Source organism: Zootoca vivipara, chromosome 2, assembly GCF_963506605.1.
Source record: "Zootoca vivipara chromosome 2, rZooViv1.1, whole genome shotgun sequence".
Lineage (NCBI taxonomy): Eukaryota > Metazoa > Chordata > Lepidosauria > Squamata > Lacertidae > Zootoca > Zootoca vivipara.
Window position 1 is genome coordinate 58,592,813 of NC_083277.1, and position 25,633 is coordinate 58,618,445.

General features: G+C 43.0%; 1 protein-coding gene across 2 annotated transcripts in view; it reads left to right on the forward strand.

Moving 5' to 3' along the window:
- Positions 1-25,633, forward strand: part of LOC118080482 (serine protease inhibitor Kazal-type 5) — a 30,983-nt gene that overhangs the window by 3,464 nt on the left and 1,886 nt on the right. Inside the window, exons 2-18 of one of the 2 annotated variants that reach the window (XM_035105785.2) lie at positions 358-383; positions 2,285-2,415; positions 2,511-2,591; positions 3,758-3,812; positions 7,328-7,458; positions 7,547-7,607; positions 9,723-9,859; positions 10,781-10,901; positions 15,868-15,968; positions 17,632-17,719; positions 18,980-19,009; positions 19,557-19,586; positions 21,551-21,678; positions 23,821-23,881; positions 24,220-24,341; positions 24,867-24,915; positions 25,208-25,259. In XM_035105785.2, the coding sequence (XP_034961676.1) occupies positions 358-383; positions 2,285-2,415; positions 2,511-2,591; positions 3,758-3,812; positions 7,328-7,458; positions 7,547-7,607; positions 9,723-9,859; positions 10,781-10,901; positions 15,868-15,968; positions 17,632-17,719; positions 18,980-19,009; positions 19,557-19,586; positions 21,551-21,678; positions 23,821-23,881; positions 24,220-24,341; positions 24,867-24,915; positions 25,208-25,213 (1,358 nt within the window). In that variant the 3' untranslated portion in view covers positions 25,214-25,259. The remainder of the gene's footprint in view (positions 1-357; positions 384-2,284; positions 2,416-2,510; positions 2,592-3,757; positions 3,813-7,327; positions 7,459-7,546; positions 7,608-9,722; positions 9,860-10,780; positions 10,902-15,867; positions 15,969-17,631; positions 17,720-18,979; positions 19,010-19,556; positions 19,587-21,550; positions 21,679-23,820; positions 23,882-24,219; positions 24,342-24,866; positions 24,916-25,207; positions 25,260-25,633) is intronic. The other variant, XM_035105787.2, reaches the window with a different exon arrangement.

The following is a 25,633-nucleotide window of genomic DNA, read 5'->3' on the forward strand; positions in this document are numbered from 1 at the left end:
TGGTTAGTGTTGAGTACAGTACAAGGTAGGGGAAAGAGAGTGGGGGAGAGGAGGGGTGGGGTGGTGAAATTTATATTCTTTTTTATAGTGTATGTGTGGGGTTTGTGTAAGCATCCACTGGATAGGTTCTCTTTCTATTCACTTGTTACATTTCCTTTGTAGTAAGAGGGGCTGGGGGGCTGGGTGTAGTTGGTTCTCTGTGGTTGTCTGTAGTGGTGTTTGTTTGCATTTGTGATGGGGTGGGTTTGTTGGACCATGTAACTGTAACCACCTCTTTGATTGAGTAACCGTCTTTTTAAAACTTGAATTTGTACCATAACAATGCACGAATTTACAATCTGCGTATTTTTGTTGCAGATGTTGCCAGTCAAATGAGATACCAGGTTAGTTCAGACTTTTCTCTTATTTTTCCTAAATCAGGCTGTGTACACACCATACATTTAAAACACCCCACCAAGAATTCTGGGAACTGTAGTTTGTTAAAGGTGCTGAGAATTCACTTGCATTTGGTAATAAATTTTCACGTGTTATTTGTGAAACGAATAACATTGCTGGAGTTTAACTGTTGCAGTTCAGCCAACATCTCTGTTGCCCAATATTTCCAAAAGGCCTGCAACGTAGGGCAGGATTCCCCCCTCCCCCCAAAAAAAAGAAGAAGGCAAAAATGCACCTGGAAACTACATAATAGCCTGGTTAATACTGCCTCCTGGCAACCTATCTTCCCCATTGCCCAGTCATTGTGACCATGCTTTCTAATCAACGGAGATCCTTCTGGGATTCTCTGGTTAGATTGCGTTAAGCAATCCTGGTGGATTCTTAGTGCTACTCCCCAGTCTCTGCCCAGTATTAGTAGGTTGGAGGGGGAATCAATGCTCTATGGGGCCTCTCTGCTCTAACCAACATGGAATAGTGGTAGAAATATTCAACATGGTGGCACATGTTTTTTAAGAAGCATATGGCTTAGAAGGGCATACTCTTTGCACGAAGAAGGTCCCAGGTTCCTTCCTGGCATAATCAGGTATGGTTGAGAAAGACTGAAACCCTGGAGAGCTATTGCCAGTCATTGTAAACAATGAGCAGTAGGCAGTGTGGTGGGGCTACGCCATCCACCTGATCTCTATTCAGCTGAGTTGCTGCAGCAAACTGGGATGGAGAAGAGAAGAATGTGGTGGTGGTGGTGGTGAAGTCAGTGTGGTGTAAATGCACTGACATAGGACCAGATTGCTTCTGCTGGTGGGTTTGCACTGCACCAGCCCCACCCCACTGCTCGCTGTCTCCCCACTCCACCACAACCTTAACTGCTGGTGAAGAATAACCAATGTGATGCCCTCCATGTGTTGTTGGACTACATTTCCAATGTGGCCATGTGGGCTGGGGATGAAGGGAGTTGGAGTCTAACTACATTTGAAGGGTATCACTTTGGCTAGTCCTGGTGTAAACAGTACTGAGCTAGGTGGACCAGTGGTCCAGCTTGGTCTAAGGTAGCTTCCAGTGTTACACTAGCATTAAACACAAGGGTTACAGAATCCCTGTCTCAGCTACCTATGACCATCACATTGAAATGCCCAAGTAACAGAGGGCTCCATTTACCTTCACCCATTTTAATGGGGTTGCAGACCTGAACCTCTTGGCATAGCTGCCAAGTCTCCCATTTTTCGCAGGAAACCCCCGTATTTTGTTACCGTTTCCTGTTGTTATCCCAAATTGATTATATCCTGTAAATATCCCGTAAAGCTCCGCCAGCTCCTGGCTGTCTGTGCATGTCTGGACATGCGCAGAAGCGATTTCTGGTGCCCAGACATGCAGACATGGGCAGCCTGGCACCAGAAGTCGCTTCTACGCATGTCCGGACATGCATAGAAGCGACTTCCGATGCAGCTCTGCCCATGTCTGGGCACCGGAAATCGGGCGGTGACATGTGTAGAAGTGACTTCCGGTGCTGCGCCGCCGCTGATCCTGGATTTTTCAATCCAGGAGTTGGAGGGTATGCCTCTTGGTGGATTGTGTCCAGAGTTTGACTATCATTTGAGCTCCATTTTTGTTACCACTCCCCTCCAGAAATGTCTAAATTTGAGTGGGATTTTCCATTCAAATGAAATAAACATTGAAACTCAGTGACAGAGCAAGCGAAAGCGAAAACTAGAAGAGGGTTGCATTCCCACCTTCATATTACTCACTTTCATTCCATATAAACAGGATTATACCGGAGAACTGAAGCAATTTAAGGATTGCAGAAGCAGAAGAAAGCAAGCAAGCCTCATTAAGCTTTCCTTTATCCCTTTAGGAGGGCATGTGCCGTGAATTCCAACCATTCTTAGAGGATGGGAATTTATACTGCAACAGAGACATAGACCCTGTTTTCGGTCCTGATGGCAGGAGACATATGAACAAGTGTGTCATGTGCCGTGAAGTCTTGTGAGTATTAGAAACAACCACTTGTTTCAGAGATGCTAATGCCATGATAAGAGCTGTTATATTGGTTGTTTCCCCTATGTCTTCTCCTCCTACAGACAATTTCCTAGTTCCATCTCTATGGCAGAAACCCCCTGGCAGAGGCAAACACTGCAACTTATAACCCCCAGAACAGAGAGGTCAGTTTTGTGCCCTGCTGTTCCCCTAAACCATCAAGATCAACACCAAAAGTGGATCCAAAAATCAAGGCCATCAAGGCAGCAGTTAAGCTCTAGCACACATTAGAAATCACACAGGGCTTTAGTTTCAATGCATGCAAGATTCCTTCCACGAAGGAGAAGCTATTCAGATTTAGTGAGCAGGAGTCTGCATCAATATTAAGATGAGAACTGTGCTCATTCCCTAAGAGTCATTTCAGATTTGGAAGGTGCTCAGGGATAAGTGGTTTAATCAGTCTCCATGAATATGATTCTCAGCAATACAAATGGGCTCTGAAAGATCCTTTTCATATCAGTGGTTTGTGTAAATGGCCATCTAGGCAATAATTCAAAGAAGGTTGGCAACACTTCAGTCCCATCAAGCTGTATCCAATGCTGCATCCAAGTAGAACAGACTTCCTCTTGTGCAATGGGACTTCCTTGCCTCCTGTGCACCCACAAAATCTGCTTGGGAGGACTGAGAAATACTCTGGGACAGAATTTGGAAGAATGGGGGAACTGCAGAGAGAAGGAGAAGAAAATCAAGTCCTGGTATGTGAGAGGAAATCCAATGGTTTCTATCCATTGAAATAAGTAAAACAAATTACCGTAGTTACATGAGTAAGTCTGATTGATTTTAATGGGATTTCTATGAATTGGGGCTATAAATTATTGAAGGCACTTGTTATCAGATCCTATTTAAAGACATCATGGGAGACTCAATAGAGAAAAGTCCAGTTGCACCTTAGAGACCAACTAAGTTTTTTCTTGGTAGAAGTTTTCGTATATGCACACAAAAGCTTATACCAACAACAAACTTAATTGGTCTCTAAGGTGCTACTGGACATTTTTTATATTTTTTTATATATTTCGACAGCACGGCTACCTACCTGAATCTAGAGAAAAGTCCTTAGATATAGAAATTCTGAGCAAATAACATTACTTACCTACTTTAAGTCTTGATTTCTTCTGTTCTCTTTTATGTCAGCAGTTCTCTTGCATTCCAAGAAAAGAACCTCTTGTGTGAAAAAAGATTGCGGAATTTGTATTGAACTTTATATCACCCTACACTAAAGTGTTGCGCCATTTACTGTACATTTTCCATTCATAATCTCTTCTCTGTTTTTGTTTATTATCTTCATTAATAGGAGAATGAGAGCAATTGCTGGTAAGGATTGGCCCAAAAATCCTTCTTCAGCAAAGGTGAGGAGAAATTTTAAAGCTCTCCAATGGCATCTAATAGCGTTGATTCCATTTATGTTACACGGAGGAAAACAATTTTGGATTATTTCAGGAGTTTGAAGGAGATGGAGAATAACTGAAAATGACTCCTCTTCTTATGTGGCTTTACCATCACCTGAGCAACATTGCTGGCGACAACCTGCAATACTTGCTAACAGCGCAGTCCTGTGCAAACTTCCATGGGAATAAGTCCCATTGAGGCTAATGGATCATATTTTCATGCTCAGGCACAGTGAGCCCGCCTCCTGGTGCCTCACACCATGTATAAAGATACACAGAGCTACATTCATGGATCCAAAAAAAGGCCACAACTTTATTGATTACAGATGTAGGTGATTTGTCTCAGGCTCTGGGTGATTTTCAACTTGGTCAGCCTGTCTGCTTCCTGCTTCCTAGGACATCCATTCCAGGAAAAGATTGCCCTATGGTTTCCATCAAATAGAAGCAGCCCATGGAAATTGCCTTGGGGAGTGCTATGGTCCTCAGCCCCCATCTGGATTTATGGACAGAAACACCTCCCCTAGGATCCTTTTAATGGGATACCCCAATTCCTGGAAGGGGAAGTTAAAGCAATACCCTCCCCTTATGAGTAATTACTATGAACCTAACCACTCAAGTTGTAATGATTGCTGTGAGGGTGGCAAAAACCACAAGAACAACCAATTTGCCTAGAGATAAAATTTCTTTCTAGCCCCAAATACAGCAACCAAAAAATTACATAGCAAAGTCATTAAGAAAATAATAAACAAGAGGGGAAAAATAAACCACAGAAATGAGGGTGGGAGACCAAAAGGGTGACTGTAGTGCCAAGGGAGAAGGCGGGTCCCTTTTTATCCTGAAGGAGAGGACCCAAGTGGAAACTGGCACAAAGTTTCCACCTGACTCTGCTCCCCCCTGCTGCCACCTCCTAAAGTCCATCCACAATTGGCCAGTTATTGTGGGTGGGTAAATTTGGATTTCCCCATAGAAGAAAGGGGGAGACTATATTCTGTCAATCTGGGGGTCTTAAATGGCCCAGCACTGGCAGCCATTTAATGTCACCCACCAGCAAGGTGAGAGGAATCTCTGAGTTGACATGTGCAGGATTGCATGTGAGGCATGAAAAATGGTATACCTGAAATATGATGATATTATGTGTTTAAGCCCTGCATTTGACCCAGTGGCTTAGCAATTGGTTTTTTGCTTTTGTGCTGGAGGATATGAGACTTCATTGTCACTTTGATTGTAGCCCAGTCTAATTTTACTAAATGAGATTAGAGTTACGATGCTGATACTATATGTAATTATAGTGAAAACACTTCTGGAACAGAAATTGCACAAGTGGAGACCTGCTACATTTCATGGAAATTCGGGGTGGTGCCCTCCTCCACAGCACATTGCTGGTTCACTAGAAATATGGTTCAGGAAGAGTTGATTTTCATCATACAGTCTCTGGCTGCTTCTTATATGTACAAATATGCTTCATTACAACAACAGTAGCAGTTTCCATTCTCCTTCTGTTTTATCCTCACAACAACCTGGTAGGTTGACCTAAGAGATTGTGATGGGTCAAAGTCATCCAGTAAAGTTAATCACTCACCAGGAATTTCAACCCAAGCATCCCTGGTCCTAGCTTAACCAAAGGGTGAAGAACCTAGGGATGGGGCCCTCCAGAAGTTGCTGGACTACAACTCCCATGATCATTTAGCCATGATGGCTAGGACTGGTGGGAAATAGAGTCCAACAATATCTAGAAGGCCGCAGGATCACCAGCCCTGCTCTAACCATTGTACCACTCTGATTCTCCAAACCTGTTCCTGCCTGTGAGTATTAATAGCAATCCTAGTTTCCGGTTTGGCTCCAGACTTGGAGGGCAGATAGAACAGATAGAACAGTGCCCCCCCCCAAAAAACCCACATTATCAGGTATGGCTTAAAAGAAGTAATGCTCATTACTTATCTAAAGAAGGCCTTCATGAGACTATTGAGTCCAGGGTCTAAAATTATCCAAGTTCACCCATTGCAGGGTCTCATTGAAAACCACAATTGAACCGTTACTAGTACAGTACTATGTGTTTTGGTTTCTGACAGGCCCAAGTGAGTGTGCCATGATGAGTTTGTATCTTTTCCTTCCTGTGTTTCCGAGACTGAAATAGTAAACTCTCCAGGGCGGGTCCTGGGCTGCCTTCCCTGTTTGGAACATTCCAAGCACGTTGTTGGCACTCAATTACTGCTTAATGGGGTAATAACACCCAGGAGTGCTCCAGCTAGGGCAAGGTGTGGGACCAGGCATAAGCAAGCCTTAATTGCACCTTGTTTATCTTGGCCAATCCATTTCTTGCACACCTCTTTCTACAGGCAGCAAATCTTCTCATTGGCAGGCTTTTCTTTCCCAAATGATATCTTTGTTTCTTGCTCAAATTGCTTGGCTTAATTCGTCATCATAATGCTTGCTTACTGTGTGGCTTACGCTTGTGCAGGTTAGACTTCATATGGTTGTGTCTAGCATTCCAGCTGAGAGAGAGAGAGAGAACTAGGAGAAAGAGAGAGAACTAGGAGAAAGGGTGGGAGAAGGATAAAGCACAAACTCTGCTGTTTTTCCCATTGTTTGTTCCCACCCAGGAGCAGAGGAAAAGACGGACACAAGCTGGCAACACGGCAAGCAGTTCTGTTGCTAGTGTGTCTACTATGTTTTTGAAATCTAATGTGTCTAACGTATTTCTAAAATCTTGCTTAATATAAAGTCCAAAATAGACATTACACATCTACAAAGAAACAGAATCTCAAGTGCTAGACATGATGTATTGCAGGCACCCCCAAACTTCGGCCCTCCAGATGTTTTGGACTACAATTCCCATCTTTCCCGACCACTGGTCCTGTTAGCTAGGGATCATGGGAGTTGTAGGCCAAAACATCTGGAGGGCCGCAGTTTGGGGGTGCCTGGGCTATTAAGCACATTTGCTGCATTGATTTATTTACATGGGAAAGAATTCTGGGTGGACAATTCCCCACTGAAACCAATGCTACCATTTGGTTGGTTTTATGGCACCTTTGAAGACTAACACATTTATGACAAACACAAGCTTTCATGGACTCTAGTCTATTTCATCAGATGCATCTGATAAAAGAAACATCTGATAAAGTAGAATGTAGTCTGCAAAAGCTCATAACATCATAAATTTGATAGTCTTTAAGGTGCTACAAAACTGCTATATTTGCTGCAACAGATGAACACAGCTACACCTCTGGAAACTTGCTGGTTTGTACTTATTCTCTTAATTACATCCAGTGAAGATTACTTCCAGTGTGCTTCATTCCTCATAAAAGACTTATTCCATTGGGTTTGGTTCGGTCAAATGTGATTGAACATTCTGCTGATCACATGATTTTCTAAGGGACCGTAAATGCTGGATATGGGCATCCTGTTGATAACTCATGATGAACTTTATCTTCAGTGAGACTTCAAGGAGGAAAATTGATCTTCTTCTTCCACTGTAGGATGACGACTGCAGTGAATATTGGCCTTATTTCAGAGATGGGTCATTTTCTTGCACCAGAGAGAATAATCCAGTTCGCGATGCTTCTGGCAAGCAGCATAGCAATAAATGCACAATGTGTCTACAGAAGTTGTGAGTATGATGAAATATATTTGCTTTTTAATTAAATTGAGCCTCTGTGTCTGCAACAAAGTAAAACTGTATCCATTGTTTCCTGCAGCAAAAATGGAGGTACAATGAATTCTGTTGGAAAGGAACAACCACAAAATGGAAAAAACGAGGTGAAACAAAGCTTTATCCAAATTTTTATCTGACCATTTACATTCTGCATTTCTTACCCATGGTGACCAAGAATGAGAGGAATCAGTTTCACTCCAAACAGGTTCCAACTCTGTTGATCCAAGGTTTTGAACATGCACAGTTTAGCCTCTTGTTCCATATGCAAAAAGTCATGTGTGTGGTAGAGTACCGCATTATGCACAGAATGAGGAAGTCCTCCCTCATGTTCCACAGGTACCTCTTTATGCAGCACATTGTTAAATTATGGAACTCACTGCCACAGGAGGCAACAATGGCCACCAACTTGGATGGCTTTAAAAGAGGATTAGACAAATACAAGGAGGAAAAGCCATGATAGCTATGCTGTGATTCCATGATCAGAGGCAGCCATGCTCCTGAACAGCTGTTGCTGGAAATCACTGGATGGGAGAGTGCTCTTTTGCTTGGGTCCTACTTGTGGGTTTCCCAGAGGCAACTTATTGGCCACTGTGAGAACAGGATGCTGGAGCAGAGGGGCCATTGGCCTGATCCAGCATGTTATCGTTATGTTCTTATATTGACCTGCATTATCTCTGCCCGAATCATAGAAACTACATTTGCCTGTAATGTCATTTAAAAAAATTGTGTTCAGCATTTCAGTCATTGGATAAGCTTTTAATGATTTCATTAAAAACTAGAAAGCAGTAGACTTCAAGGTTATATTTCAGGCCTAGCCAAATTCATATCTGCATTAATTGATAATGTTCATCCCTGGATAACATTTTTAGTCCATAAAGAGGTCATCTTAATATACGTAATGTTTAAAATACTATATCACATTTGAGGGCAATGTCCATTTTAGAAATTATTTTTTAATCTGTAAACTGCCTTGAGTCAGGTATAAATGATGATGATCATGATAAAGTTTTATATTGACTATAATGGAATGTGAATTATGCCCACACTGTAATTAAACATGTTGGGGAAAGTGAGAGACAGAACTTTTCAGATCAGCTGCGTCCAGATAAATTGCATACTTAGAATCTACGTTTCAATGACTCATAAAGAAGAAATAGTTCAAGGAGACTTTAATGAAAGGTCCTATACCCATCTAATTGAACAATCAAACAAAATAGTAAAGAACCTTCCAGATAAAAGTTGGTTATTGCAGAAACTTTTTTTAAAGAAGAAGAGTTTGGATTTGATATCCCGCTTTATCACTTCCCAAAGGAGTCTCAAAGCGGCTAACATTTTCCTTTCCCTTCCTCCTCCACAACAAACACTCTGTGAGGTGAGTGGGGCTGAGAGACTTCAAAGAAGTGTGACTAGCCCAAGGTCACCCAGCAGCTACATGTGGAGGAGCGGAGACGCAAACCCGGTTCCCCAGATTACAAGTCTACCGCTCTTAACCACTACACCACACATCCTCATAGATTTATTTTATTTATTTATTCACTCACTCACTTTACCCTTGTTCCATCATGTGGATCCAGCTAGGAGAGGATACGGGTTGTTGGTGCACATGTTCACATCATTCTTTTGCCTTCATTAACGCTAAAGAGAATCTATAAGAAAGGTTTTCCGCTGGTGAGATGTCTAAGCAACACCAGTTCATGAAATAGTATTGAGGAATCAAGGGCAGGCCCTTTCTTGCCAGCATTCCAGCCACCTTTGTTGGCTTTATTCACTATTGATTGAAAGCATGTTGCAACTTTTTAAAAGTTTTCATCATGCTCCATAGCAATTGATACAGGGACCTGAGTATTCTCTGAATTGTTCTAGTGCAGTTGTCTGCCTGTGATCTGGTAAGGTGTTGACAGTATTTTAAGCACATTGTTGGGAAAAGTGGGGGAGATCGCTTTTATCATCCAGATCAATTGCATGCTTTGAATATCCCTGCTAAAGAATGATAATTAGGCTGGCCATAGAGGGCAACACCCAACAAATGTTTCTAAGACAGAGGCACTCAGGATTCCTTTGACTAACACCTCAGTCAGACACAAGGCAATGGGTGACATGGTTCACCCTGTCACACCCTGACACCATCTGTGTCTGTGTGATGCATTCACTGTGAATGATGATCCTCCAGAGTTTTCAAAAATCAGACCAGCAAAGCAAACCATGTTCTTTCTCTGCAGAGGAATGATGGATGTGATGAATATCGATCAGAGATGGGACCCAGTGGAGAACTCACTTGCACCCGTGAGAATGCTCCAGTGCGGGATGCAACTGGCTACACATACAACAACAAGTGTATCATGTGCTCAGAGAAATTGTGAGTGCTCTAACTCAAAGATGAAATGATGTGCTGTTGTGAATAGCAGACTTTGGCATGTACTCTCCAAAGTTTATGGGCAGTCATTGAACACAACAAGTGACCTAATACAGTAGTTATCAGAAGAAATGCCTTGTGTTTAATGTATATGGTTTATGTAATGTTAGCTACTTAGGCCAGGGTTTTATCCCTAGGGCCACATTCCTCAGCGGGCAGCCTTCTGGGGGGCCACATGCCAGTGGTGGGTGCAACAGCTGGTGTGACTTTTTCCATAAGCTGCTGACCAGCCATGCAAAGTCGGAGGTTTTCACATATATTGTTTTCCATCCAGGCAAGCAAGGGACATTAGAACACTTTGAGGATGCCTTCCAGCCAGCCAAAACCTCTTGAGGAGGATGCACATTTGAAGAAGGTGTATTTGTCCTTCCTACCTTCACTAAATTTGCATTATAAAAAATTGGCCAGCCAGCATGACCAATGGTCAAGGATGTTGAGCACCATAGTCCAGTAGCATATGGAGGGTGACAGGTCCCCCCACCCAGGATCTAGGGAGTACCAGGTTGGGATAAGTTGCTATATACCAGGTGTGGGAAACTTTTGTCCTTCCAGGTGTTGCTGAAGTACAACTCCCTTCATTCCTGACCAGGCTGGCTGGGGCTGAGGGGAGCTGTAGTTCAACAACACCTGGAAGGCCAAAGGTTCCACATTTCTGATATATTAAAACAAAGCAGCTGCTCACTTCTTTGTACATGGGTTTGGGTTTTTTCTCTCCTTATGTTTTCATTTTTGTTTTACTATCTTGGTTTTCTTTTCTTCTTTCATTCTTCTCCCGAATGTTCAAGTTCTAACAAGTGTTTGAACACAAGAACCCCAGTTTCCAATTCCTGTTACTCACGTTCTTCTACATTCCATGCCTCTTAGCAAAAAAGAAGTCCGAGAAGGCAGGATCGTTGGAGGAGGAAGAGGAGGCGGTGGTGGTGCCGTGGGTACTTATGCGAACAAAATCGCTCAAGGGAATTTCAACCCAGGGAACAGCAATGAGGTGAGGAAAAATGTCAGGCAAGCTGCTACCTGACCACTACTTTCCTACTCAAGAAAAAGGGATGCTTTATCCTGTCTCTGATACTGTGCTGTAATGCCCATAGTCTAGAAAGCATGATTGGGTAGAGAGGTCACATTCTCATAGCAAATCAGAAACATGAACATAAAACATCCAGGCTGAGCTCAGTCCAAAGGCTTTAACAGCCTGGGATAACATAGTAGAAAGCAACACACAAGCCACAGTCCTGTGTGGCGTGGGAGTTGCCTGATAGGTATTGGTAGATCAGAGATAGGAAGACAGCAAATCCATGATTGCAACATGTCATAGAGACGGCTCAATCACAGAGAGGTCTCCGGTGTTAAAGAAGAATGCCATGAGATGGAGAATGAAGGAAGCTAGAAATTTCTAGGGTACCATCTAGGCTGCAGTGCCAGTTCTGAGCACCCAGCCAGCTTTCTTCAAAGGCCAATTCCTGGCTCACCGGGCCTCAGAGTTAGTTCCTTGGTTTGAGCAACTTGTTGCTGATCTGAGGAGAATACTGCCTAAGCCCCCACTTCCCCTGAGTGCTGCCTTAGATCTAGCCCAGCTTTCATAATATTACTTACAAATTAAATAGCCAAACAAGTCAAAACTATACTTCCTTTAAGGAAAGCCATTACTAGAACAATAAAAAGTCAATGGAGGGAATAGCTATAAACCAAACTAGTAAAAACATCCTACAGAGATAACCACACAAGCAATGAAAACTTGCTTTCACGCATGGCATGTTGGCATTTAGGTTCTAATATGCCAAATATGTGGGCCCTAGTCCAGCTTTAGTCACACAAAACTAGTGGCCTTTGTTGGGGATGTAGAGCAAGAGATGCTTCTGGACAATTCGGTAATGTAGTAGCTGGGCTCTGATCTGGCTCACATCCAATCATGAATGGGGTGGGGAGCTTATGCATGTTGAACTTATCCCTAATCATACCCATCAACAATTCATATAGACCAACCAGAGATATGATTAGGGTGGCCATGCATCTTGCTTTAAAGAGGACAACTCTCTATTTGAAGTGCTAACAGAGGATAGCCCTCTATTTGAAGGAGTCCTCTGTTTGAAGGGCTGTCTGGTCCAAGCCTGGTTTAAGGATGAAGAACCCTAAGGGAAAGCAGCAGAGACCTTGAAGTTACCACCAACAGTTAGCAGCAGCTCACCTGTTCACAGCCTTCATCACTATGGTGAGATGTATTTTCATTTGAATTTGCATTAGCCAGCCTGTCTAAATTTGCATTCATACATCTAAATCAGTACATGCTAATTTTATGCATATCTTTGTCATATTTTGGGGTGATGCATAAGTGGCCACCCCAGAGAGGTGGCTTGAATTGTAAATAAACAGTTCTCATATTTTTAATATAAGGCTTTCATGATTTGACTAAGATCAGCAGCTGTTTAAGAATGAAAAGAAAAGATGCAATCTCTCCTCATGATTTTCAATGGGAAGACCATTCATTAACCTAGCTCTGCTGTAAAAAAAACCAACAACAACTCCTTTGTCTCAGGATAAAACTTTCTATTTTGCAGCCAACAGGTTTTTTCAACATGTTAAGACATGTAAGAAAATCCTTTTGAATTCACCAGGGCTTGCTTGTGATTAAACAAGGTTAGGCTTGTGTGTTGTGAAGCTTGAATGGTGGCCCAGAGATTATAGCTGTGAAGCCCTTCCACATGGTTAGGGTACTCTGTGCTACATTAGTCCTGTTCAGACATTCAAACTCCTGTGTAAAGAAACATGGAAGTGGGGCCACACTCCATAGGCCCACCTCTGACATTACATGCTCTGAGTAGTGACACATGTATAATGCAGATATCTGCAGAGGAGGGGAGGGCTTTGTGTATTCAGCTTTACATACACACACACCCCTTCTGCAGATGTTCGTGCTGCATTCACAGATGCCAGAGGGGTTACCTGGTGTGCATGATGTCAGTGGCAGGGTTTCTCAGCATGTTGCTGAGATTAAGAAAATAGTTCTTCCATTGCATTGCATGCATTACACATCACTAGTCTCCACGCTCTTTTCTTGTGCTAGCTGCTTTCAATATGGGAGGATTGCCTACAGTTTCAGGGGTGGGGGTGCAATGCAGTGGCGTTGCTTGGAAGCGTCCACAGATGCAGCTGCCCCGGGAGCAAAATTCTTAGGGGTGCAAAATTTCAACACCCAGTGCTGCCTCAATACAATTGCACGCTTCCATCACTGGGCTCCATTGAAAATGGCTTCTCCAGGAAGTGACCTCTCCAGAGAATGGAACGACTCTTATCTCTGCAGCTGTGATCTCCCGAGGGACACAGATGCCGTTAGGTCAGTGGTTTTCAACCAGTGTGCCCCGGCACCCTGAGCAGGGCCGTCTCTACATAGACCCCCGGTGGCGCAGTGCACCATGGCGGTGGGCTGGTAAGCTGGGCGCCGGCCTGGTAAGGAGCCGCGCGGAAACCAATTGCACCCTGCGAGGGCGGGGCGGGCGGCGGAGCGATCTCCGCCCCTCAGCACCAGGGCGCGCGATCTGCTCAAGACGGCCCTGACCCTGAGGTGCCTTGAATGATGGTCAGGGTGCCATGGGTAACACTGGCCTCTGTCCCCATTCCCTCCCCTCCCTCCTCTGATGCCCTCTTGCATCTCTGCCTCCCAAAGGCTTGTGTGGCTATTTGTTGCAGCAGGCCTGGCTACAAGCTCCACAGGCAAATGATGCTTTTTGGGCTCGTTGGGGTGTGTGCTTCCCAGACCCCTGTGGGGCAGTGTGAGGAGGCACCTCTCTTTGGGGCAGGGTGGACAGCTTGGACAGCTCAGAGACCAGGGGTGACAACCCTGGCTGCCCAGAGGACTCCCAAGCAGAGGGGAGAGGAGAGGAGACTGAGGGAACACTCTACACAGGAAGGGGTTCAAAAAGTGGTGAGGGGCTGCTGGCTGTGTAGGCAAGGGGGTGACATAACTGGGCTCCTGAGCCCCACACGGGGTGCCGCAGAAAGAATGTAGTTGGTCAAGGGAGCCATGGGCCCCAAAAGGTTGAAAACCTCTGTGTTAGGTAGTTGAATGTGCATGTGTACTCAATCCATTTTGCTCCCTCCCACCCCCTGCTCCATGCTGCCCCGAGCTCTGGCAACCCACGCTATGCCACTGGTGCAGTGCCAAAATCTCTGATGATGCAGGTTCTAATCAAAGCAGTTCCAGCAAGGTGGTTTCAAATGCCGTGCCTCCTCTGGTCCAAAGAATCACACACTGTGCCTCTTTTTGTCTTGCACCAATTCGTTCAAGTTTGACAAATTCTGATGGTCCAAAAGCTTGACCCTCTTCCTGTTTTAAAGAATGCATCATTATTTTGTAACACCCAAATTACAAGACATTCAAGCATAATGACCCCCATTTTCAAAGCATTGTGTTGCATCTCATTGTCATCCTCGTCTGTCACTCAAATGTAGGAATGTAAGAAGATATCATTTCCTATTCTGCTCTGTATGGTCACATGCAGCATTGCTTCTGTCTTGCTGCAGTTTGTCTGTCACCAAATACTACAGTATTTGTATCACTGTCCACTGTGGTAAAGTTATGTAATTTACGTAAATTACATGGTCATTGCATAATTCCACACCCTTCATTTTGATATGAAGGAAACACAATGCAAATGGAGGTGAAACCTAATCATTTGTGCACTGAAAGCAACAACATCAGCGAATACTGATAGTATTTCCTGGGTGGAATTCTGTTCATATGTGGATGAGTAAATGAACATCAGCAATTTACATTTCTCTTTTCATTTCCAACTGAATTTTCTAACATCTCTAGTCAAAGGTCTGTCTCTTTCTCTGATGAGGGCTTGATCTTTTGCCTTCCACAATGAACTATACACAGCATTGAGGCAGTGGAGAATAAACTTTACGACAGTTGTTTCTAGTGTGATCACTATCGTGGGATAGCCAGAATGTGTGCATATTTTGGTTTTACACAGTCTTTTTTCTCTTCTCACAAACTCTTGCTGAGCCGGAGCTGGCTGTTCTGGTAATATTTTTAAAGAAAGGCTCAGTGACAGAAATTGCCACAAGCATTACAGTATCAAATAAAATGATGGGAACCGGAGAGCAAAACAATCAAACACAGTATTAATCCTAAACCAGAGGTTAGGTACTGATGGGGACACCAGTCCACTTATTGTCTGTCCTGGGTGAGGCAGACAAATCTGAGGAAAGATGCAGCAATGCTGAACCACGAGAAGTGTCTGGAACAATCAATGTACTCAGGAATGTGCTTTATCAAAAAGTGAGATGCATCCCAGCTCAATACATTCTGTGACAAAGTGATCAGGCAGGCTTGGCAGCTGGGCCTGGTGAGCTGCCTGTCAAGTTGGAGGGCCCTCCTCTTCAATCAAATCTAGAAAGGGATTGCTGGGGGGGGGGGGAGAAAAAGCACAGCTTCACTGGTAGTTGGGACTTGCCTGCTGGGAGAGAAGATAGCCTGAGAGAATGGGAGGTTGGGGTGGGGTGGGGTGGGGGGAAGGAGAGGGAGAGGGAGAAGCTAAGCTAGGAGATTCCTTCTAAACCTTTCCTTGTCGCAATGGATCTAACCCACTTAAATGATTCTAATGATGGGAATAAGGTAGTTAGAAATGGTAACAAATCTGTTTCTATTGGACTTGAGTTTAAGTACTGTACACTATCTCAGCCCTTGTTTTCCATTAGTACCATTAGAAAGTGTTGTGCCTTCATATTGCAGAAACTTTTTCTTGTGTCCTTCCCTATGACCTTTGACCCAGCCTATTTTGTTCTGATTTATATGAGTTTAAGGGTGCACAGATTTTGATGGGGAGAACCTCCAAGATCACCACTCTCTTGATGGAAAAGAGTAGATCTCGTCCGCACAAACCATGGTCTCTATTTTGTGAACAAGAAAAGAAGCCACCCTCTTATCAAACTTGCTTCTTCTCCATTGACAGAAAAACTGCAATCCATATGGAAAAAATGATGTAAATAATCCTTGCCCCGCAGAGTATCAGATTGCATCGGGGGATTACAGATCATATACCAATTGTGGAGGGTGAGTATGCTTGACATGCAAAGATCTGTGTGATAGCAGTTAGGATGCCAAAGTGGGAATTTATCAATGCTTTGCCACAATGAGGTAGTTGGGTTGCAAATGTCTGACCAAATATTCAGTGACCCTGGGTATGACCTGCTGGTTTCTTTAGGGACAACGACTTACCTATATGAAGTGTGGAATCATCAGTCTGTTGCTAATACTCAGCTCTGCCTTTTCTTGGAAGAGATCCAGGAATTTCAGTTCTAAATGAGTGTCTGAAGGCTGTGGTGGCGTAAATGAAGTTGGACAGGTTTAGAATGGATCCACAAAAGCGATACATATAGATGTGTTCTTCCTTTGCCACTGAGCCAAGTCTTTATTGAGCTCCTGGACCTGAGCTTAATGTTGAAGGCTCAAATAGCACAGCAGTTAGGACCACATTCTATCTGGCAGTAAAATTTCTTGTAGAGATGAGACAGGTCAAATTTAATATAATCATAGAATTGGAGGGGATCCAGAGGGTCATCTAGTCCAACCACCCTGCAATGCAGGAATCTTAACTAAAGCATCCATGACAGATGGCCATCCAACCTCTGCTTAAAAACCTCCATGAAGGAGAGTCCACTGCTTTCCTAGGAAGTCTGTTCCACTGTCAAACAGTTCTTACTGTCAGGATGTTCTTCCTGGTGTTTAGTCAGAATCTCCTTCTAACTTGAATCCATTGGTTCAGGTCCTAGCCTCCAGAGCAGGAGAAAACAAACTTGCTCCATCTTCCATGTGACAGCCCTTGAGATATTTGAAGAACCATGCTTCTGTAATTTGTGACCCTAATTGGCTTTGGATGTGGTCCAAACATGGTTTCTTTTAAACCTATACTTCTAACCATGAGATGTAGAAACATTCATTTTAAACTAGTAACCTTGCAGCAAGAAAGAATTGTTGGATCAAAGAAAATGCCATGTCATCCATGCAAGAAAATGCCATGTCAGATCCCACAGGAGAGAAGGGCAAGGAAGACCAAGTTCAACAGGCAGCAAGGAATATTTGGCGTTCTGAAAAATATGCCAGCTTTTTTAATGTAGCAGGTGCTGGATGAGATTGTGCAAGAATGTCCCAAAACAGATCTAACAGAAATTTCAGGTGTCTGTTCGTAGGATCGATTCCAGAGAGCTAGCAATGGAAGGAGACATTTGAGGTTAATGCAAACAGACTGGAATATCTGGGGTGGAAAAGGAGTAGAAAGTGAGATTGAGAAGGGAAGTGAGATTAGGAGCATAGCAAATGTCACAGCGGCATTATAAAAACCTATGAAGTATTCACAATTGGGAGTAACAGCTATAGTCTGGTTATACTGTCAGAATGGATATTGCATAGTGGAAATGGTATAGAAAGAGTAAGTAAAATGATAAAGAGTAAAACATGTCAACAAAGGTTTCAAAAGAAATTGAGGCTTTTTAGTTCAGAAAAGGATAAGAGAAATTATTTTGCGTCTCTCAGAATAGTTGATCTTTCAGTTACATTAATGGGCTGTCAGTTCTACACAAACAAAAGGAAGCGCTTTGCTTCTTCCTGCGACGCCTAGTAATTAAGTTGTTGAATTTGTTGCCACCGGATGTTGTGACGGCTACTGACACTTATATTTTTTTAAGGGTTAGAAAAACTTATGTGACTTTTCTTCTAGGACAGGACAGTCATCATACTACAATGAAAATTGTAGGAAAGGGCCCTTCCGCAATAGGCAGAAGAAAATTGCTGTTGTGGACAAGAAGGTAAAAATCACTTCCTAATACAGTATTATTGGTTACATTACTTACTAGATTTATATACCACCTTTTCTCTTAGGAGCTCAAGGCAGTGTGTATGGTTCTGCCCCTTCTCAATGTAGCCCCACAACAACCCCATGAAGAATCTTAGGCTAAGTGATTATGACTGGCCAAAGTCATCCAACAAGCTTCAAAGCTGAGGGGGGATTTGATCCCTGGCCTCCTTGGTCCTAGTGCGATCCTCTAACCACTACTCCGCAACAACAGAATAAATCCTTGTCACAAAGCAGTAGTGGCTATGTGGGCACTACAGTAGGGACAGAAGATTATGGTGTCCCGTGCTTGTACTGTTGCTAAATAAAACTGGTCTATGTGCCCAAGTACAAAATATGCTGTGAGGAGTGGTTCTGCATTTAATGCATCACCCACAGCCTGGCTGTGGTACTGCATGCTCTGGTAAATTCCAGACTGGATTATTGCAGTGCATTCTATGTGGAGCCGACCTTGAAGCCGACCTTGGACACTTCAATTGGTCCAAAATGCAGTTGCCAGATTTCTGACTGCGTTCCATTTAGAACTCATATAACCCAGGGAGCCAGTGTGGTGTAGTGGTTAAGAGCGGTAGACTCCTAATCTGGGGAACCGGGTTCGCGTCTCAGCTCCTCCACATGCAGCTGCTGGGTGACCTTGGGATAGTCACACTTCTCTGAAGTCTCTCAGCCCCACCTACCTCACAGGGTGTTTGTTGTGCGAGAGGAAGGGAAAGGAGAATGTTAGCTGCTTTGAGACTTCTTCCGGTAGTGATAAAGCGGGACATCAAATCCAAACCCCTGTTTTAAAACAGCAACAATGGTTACCACTTCATTTCTAGGCCCGATTCAAGGTGCTCATGTAATGTTTAAAGTTCTAAATGACTTTGGCCCCAAATATCCAAAATACTGCCTCCTTTCCTACACCCTTATTAGGTGTAGGGGCCTCACACCTAAGCAAAGAGGCCCTCTTGAGAGCTCCACTTACTTCAGAAGTTTGGGGTGGTGGTGGTGGTGGTGGTCTGGGAGAGGGCATTCTCTGTACAGCCCAAAAGTTGTGGAATTCCCTCCCCACAGAGGTGTTTCTCTCTTCTTCACTATATATTTTTCAGTGAATGTTCCAGATACACGTCTATACCTTGGTCTTTGAAAACTTATATTTTCAAATATATATATTTTAGAACCCACTAAAATTTGTTTTAAATTGTTATTAATGCTGTACTTTATTCTTCTGTAGCCCACCCCAGGACCTTCAGGTGAAGGGCAGGTAATAAATATAATGCTGTTGTTGTTGATGATGATGATGATATGTGAACTTCAGTGTTTGTGTTGTAAGCCAAAAATGGCTTATCTTCTGACTTACGCCAATAAAACTCAGAGACAAGAGGAGTTAGGAGCCCATTGTTGTTGTTTATTGCAAAGCAATAGGTTACAGTCGAATCTTTTCGCAAAACTGCAACCCCGCCCAAGGGTCCGGGCAGGGGTATTTATAAGTTTCAAACAAAGCATTTCAATTTCCACCAATCATATACATCATTACCTCATTTCATGTTTAATACACATGTGCAATAAGCATTGCTGACTAAGCTTTGATTCCCACTGTGATCAGTTACAATGTGTTAATACGCATGTTGGGAACCTGTGTTACTTTGGCTTACAACATTTGTATATACTGTACAGTATTTGTGTATTTATACATGACACGTCTAATGTTTCAATTCCCATATATATATATTTCATATGCAGTATATATTTTAGAACCCACTAAAATTTGTTTTAAATTGTCTTTAATGCTGTACTTTATTTTTCTGCAGCCCACGCCAGGACCTTCAGGTGAAGGGCAGGTAATAAATATAAGGATGCTGTTGTTGTTGTTGATGATGATGATGATAAGTGAAGTTCAGTGTTTGTATATATTTGGGTATTTATACATCACGCTTCTAATGTTTCAATTCCCACAGTGGCTTGGAATTAAAAGCCAGCTGATTCAGTATGAAGCCAATGCTCCTGGGTCTTTGACTGTAACCTCTACTGAATCTGGAAATTTCAGTGTTTTCTGAGGTCAAGCCTTTTGAATTCTTTGTAGAAAGGATACACATAAATGTATATTTCTCCTTGCATCGTGCTATATGCAAATAGCTATATGAGTTTCTTTCTTGTACAGCAGGGGCCAGCAACCTTTTTCAGCCGTAGGCTGGTCCACCGCCCCTCAGACCATGTGGTGGGTTGGACTATATTTTTTTGGGGGGGGGAGGATTGAACGAATTCCTATGCCCCACAAATAACCCAGAGATGCATTTTAAATAAAAGCACACATTCTACTCATGTAAAAACACCAGGCAGGCCCCCACAAATAACCCAGAGATGCATTTTAAATAAAAGGATACATTCTATTCATGTATAAACATGCTGATTCCTGGACTGTCTGTGGGCCAGATTGAGAAGGTGATTGAGCCGCATCCGGCCCACGGGCCTTAGCTTGCCTGTCCCTGTTGTACAGTATATGTAGAAAAACCAAACTCACGTTTGTTCTGCTCGTCTGCTCATAATTACTCACGTACCTTCGGGCCTGCACATATAAACACACCTCCATAAATATTAGGAAAGTATGTTAATTTGTTGGAATGAGACATTGCCCTCTAGTGACTGGAAACAAACAGAACAGTTACATCAGCTACTGTTTAATAGATCCCTTGTTACAAGGAAGGGCTCCTGCGGCTGTTCCTAAATATATGGTTGTGTAAATGAAAAGAACAGATGGATGAGCCTTTCATGCAGTATGCTCACATATGTATACCCTCACAGTGATCAACCCAGGTATTGTTTTTATTATTATTATGCCGTAGATGAACAGGAAGGGTGATCTCTTATAACAGAACTGATCCCTCATTCTGACAAACTGACTCAGGAATGCACAGGGTGCTCTTCGATGAGGTGGCAGGTAGATTGGTTGATTCTCCTGCCTTGTGCAAGGAACCTGTTTAATAACAACAACAACAACAACAACAACAACAACAACAATAAAAATATTATTTATACCCTACCCATCTGACTGGGTTTCCCCAGCCACTCTGGGCGGCTCCCAACAGAATATTAAAAACACGATAAAACATCTAACATTAAAAACTTCCCTAAACAGGGCTGCCTTCAGATGTTCTAGAACAGTGTTTCCCAACCTTGTGCCTCCAGCTGTTTTTGGACTACAACTCCCATCATCCCTAGCTAGCAAGACCAGTGGTCAGGAATTATGGGAATTGTAGTCCGAAAACAGCTGGAGGCACAAGGTTGGGAAACACTGTTCTAGAATACCTTGCATGTGTCCTTTTATGGAGCAGGTCTTAGCTAGCTGGCACTACACATCAGATTAGATCCAGCTTTTTCTTTTCTTTTTTGCTGTTTGTACAGTGCAGGACTTATATTCAGTTTCTTTCTGTATTGTTTGTTGTACCCATCCCTTTGGGGGTGATGGTATGGAGGGATTATCCAAGTGAAGGCTATCAAAGAAGCCCAAAAATTATTGAGAATAAATTTGACCATGAAACACGTCACTGTAAGAGCTGTGAGCCGATGGAACAATTGTTGTTGTTGTTGTTGTTGTTGTTGTTGTTGTTGTTGTTTGTACCCCACCCATCTGACTAGGTTACCCCAGCCACTCTGAGCGGCTTCCAACATATATAAAGACATAATAAAACATTAAACATTAAAAAGCCTCCCTAGATGTATTCTGTAAGTCCTAAAACATTTATGATTAAGTAAGTTACCTTATAGTATGTTATCTAATTTACTTATATCTGTTTTCTCCATCCAGCTGGACTGTGATCAAATTCTAGCTGATATAAAGAAGGAAGCGACTTCGTGCAATGCTCTGTGGTCTCCTGTTTGTGGCACTGATGAGAAAACATATAGCAATAAATGTTTCCTGTGTTCCGCAATTGTGTGAGTATTAGCAGTTGCTCTGGGGGCATTGCAAATGCACTCTGACTTCATTGTGGGATCCTAATTGTGTTTACTTCAAAGCAAGCTACCCAACATCTTGGTGATTTTCCAATGACATACACAGAGATCAACAAGATCCCAATTAAAGGAATGACAGATAATTCAGGATAATGGCAATGCTTATAGGGATGCCATCTTTGTCATTGTTCGTTGGAAACTCTAGCCGTGTTTAATGATCACCTAGCCAAGAATTAAGATAGGATATAATTCATAATGGGATGAATGGATGAGGGTGTGTGTGAAAGAAAGGTAGAGAATTCCTCATAGTCCTAACACACCTTGAAAGACCTGTCTTCAAAAAACAGTGAGGCCAAACTATGACAGTATGAAATGCAACTGCCTCGTGGTCTGCATTCATTGATCACGATCTCATCATAAAAAGCATATATATCAGTAATCAGGTTCCCAAAGAGTGTCCAAAGTTGTTGTGTATAGATTCTACTTCCTCCACAAGAGCTGGTTCACACAACCATTATGAGGTGCATGTTAGTGGACATTTAAAAAGTCTACGCGTTCAGCTTTGACATGCTGAACTTATCACACAACATCCAGGATTTAGCTTTTGGAACTTGTTTTGTGATCTGTGTGTGTGTGATTTTTAAAACATTGGCAGTGTAGCCCAAAATTGAAACCTGCACTTACTAGCAATTGCTCGAGTGACCTGCCCTAGTCTGAGAATACTGTGTTTAGGGATTTCAGGCACCTTTCCTGAAATCAATTCTGTGATCCAGGGCAGCTGTTTACCAGCTCCATCTGGTACGCAGGCTGAGACCTTATCTGCCCATGGACTGTCTCGCCAGAGTGGTGCATGCTCTAGTTATCTCCCACTTGGACTACTGCAATGTGCTCTACGTGGGGCTACCTTTGAAGGTGACCCAGAAACTACAACTAATCCAGAATGCAGCAGCTAGACTGGTGACTGGGAGCGGCCGCCGAGACCACATAACACCAGTCTTGAAATACTTACATTGGCTCCCAGTATGTTTCTGAGCACAATTCAAAGTGTTGGTGCTGACCTTTAAAGTCCTAAACTGCCTTGGTCCAGTATACCCGAAGGAGCGTCTCCACCCCCATCGTTCCCCCCGGGCACTGAGGTCCAGTGCCGAGGGCCTTCTGGCAGTTCCCTCATTGCGAGAAGCCAAGTTACAGGGAACCAGGCAAAGGGCCTTCTCAGTAGTGGCACCCACCCTGTGGAACGCCCTCCCACCAGATGCCAAAGAGAAAAACTTTTAGAAGACACCTGAAGGCAGCCCTGTTTAGGGAAGCTTTTAATGTTTTACGGACTATTGTATTTTAATATTTTGTTGGAAGTTGCCCAGAGTGGCTGGGGAAACCCAGCCAGATGGGCGGGGTATATATTATTATTATTATTATTATTATTATTATTATTATTATTATTATTATTATACCCTTGATAGTCATGTGAAAAGATCCTCAAGCAGTTCTCTCAATACTTGGAAGCAGCATAGCAGTTAGGTAGCATGACACACTGAGTAATGCCGAGGATTGTTTTGCTTGTCATTTTGCTGATTTTAATGTTGTTCAATTATTGTTTGTATGCCACTGGAGGAGCAGCTGAAACACACAATAAATACAATATAGCGCATAATGCAACATAAAGCAGGGTGGGTGCAGTTTGGGGAGTGGGGCTTGGTGTGGTTAGATCTGGCACCAGCAGTCAGCCAGGCTGTGCCGTTGTTAAGGGTTCCATCTTCAATTCAAATATATCCTAAACCAGGCTTCCTGAACCTCGGCCCTCCAGATGCTCTGAGGCTACAATTCCCATCATCCCTGACCACTGGTCCTGTTAGCTAGGGATGATGGGAGTTGTAGGCCAAAAACATCTGGAGGGCTGAGGTTGAGGAAGCCTGTCCTAAACCAACAGTGTCTTACCCTGCTTTGGAATGCCTTGGCTGAGCCATCATGTGAATCCTCTCCCAAACATGACCATTTTGTACCTTCTGTCTATATCTTGTCTTATATCTGTTCTGTACACAGTCTACCATAAGTTGACCATAGGGTTTACTCACTTTAGAAGAGTGATAGGGGAGCACCATATAACATTTATTTTTCTATTTCTAGGAAAGCTGAAGATACCCTTACACTAAAGAATGAAGGTGAATGTCAAGCTGGTCATGTAAAGGTAAGACTCTGAATAGTTTGAGGGCAGGGCTAGCATTAATGATCTGTTGGCTCAAATGGAACTACTAAAGGAATGGTGTCTGACTAAGTGATTCTCAGAGTAAGCCCATTGAAATCAATGGAGTTAAGTTAGTCAAAACTAACTGGGTCCGTTCTGAGTATGACTTTGTCAGGTGCCACCTTAGGTTTCCAGATCTGCCAAATATCAGTTTATCATTGTTTCTTCCAAACTTTATCAAAATATAAGGTTAATCAGATATGGCAACCTGGGAGGTGATGGCTGAGTCCAGTTGTCTTCTCCAAGTGTCCATTCTAGTATTTTTGCTGCTGTTTCGTTAGGCTGACTGCAGTCAATACCCCCAAACCAGAGGGAAAGTCCTTTGCAAGAGGAGAAGCCAGGAGGTGTGTGGAACAGATGGCGAGACATACGGCAGTGAGTGCATGCTCTGTGACAGAATCCTGTGAGTAAACCAAGCCTACCATGCCCATAATAATATTGAAAGGCATACAGCTTTTTCATTAATTAAACCAGGGGTTCTCGTGCACTGAAGTGGCCAGCAGCGAAGGATCCTCTTAACTCTGCACACACATTCATAGCGGAACCATTCCATTTTTACTTTCAACAGAATTGTGGGGATTACAATGAACTCAAAGTGGGCTATTTTCATCAGAACTGTTGCATTTTCCAGGTGAAGGAAAATGTGTGGTGCTTCTTAAGGTATCCTGATTCGTAAAATATGTTTCTATGCAATGCTTAAAAAGGAGCTAAGAGAACCATCAGCAACAGATCTAATGGCAATGTTTATACTGAGACAGAAAACAAACTCTTTCTCAACCTTTGCAGCAGATTATATTCTGAATTATTTTTAGCATCACATCTAATCTGTGAAATGTTCTGTGACCTTACTATGAAGGCCTTTCTACCAGCGAAGTTATTAGGGCTGTATTTGTGTTCACACTAATCAATTCTCTCTCCCTTTTTTTAGAAAAACGAAATCTGAAATTGGTATAAAAAATATTGGACCATGCTCTAAGGTTTGTTCTGCTCTTACTATACATAGATTGACACTGGACACCAGAAAAGTTTATAATAGTAACTCTTCATCATCCCATTTATTGTAGCCATAAAACTGAAGAGGGGGGGAGAGGTTAGCAATTGTGTAAACTGTGAACTGGTCCTCTCAGCGCTGGGTCAGTTTCTGTCCTACCCCTTCCGCCCTTGTGTCAGGATTCTTGCTTTGACGCACACACCCCAGTTGATGTCATTTTGACACACCTGGGCCTTCAGATGTGTAACACCACCCTCTCACTATGACTCTCTTCCCAGATATAAAGGCGTTCAGGTTGCCAGAAAGCTTTAGGAAGAAAGCGTGACAAAGGTAAGAAGAAGCCAAAGTCACATGGCTATAATGAGGGAGATGAGGGCTATTACAACAACCGGACACTGCAGAAAAACCTGTAGCAATTTTTGGGTGACTCGCAGTCTAAGGAAGGAACCAGATGTACACCCAGTACATGCATGTCTCTAATCTCACAGTTGCTCAAATAATGGGAATGTAGAGTAAGGGCAGGCTGGCACAATAGAGGATTGGGAATGGTGGTGGTAATTATTATTATTATTATTATTATTATTATTATTATTATTATTATTATTTTATTTATACTCCGCCCTTCCCAGTCAAGACCGGGCTCAGGGCGGCTAACAACAAATAATATCAACACAAGTATAAAAATGATGAGGAGAGCTTAATCT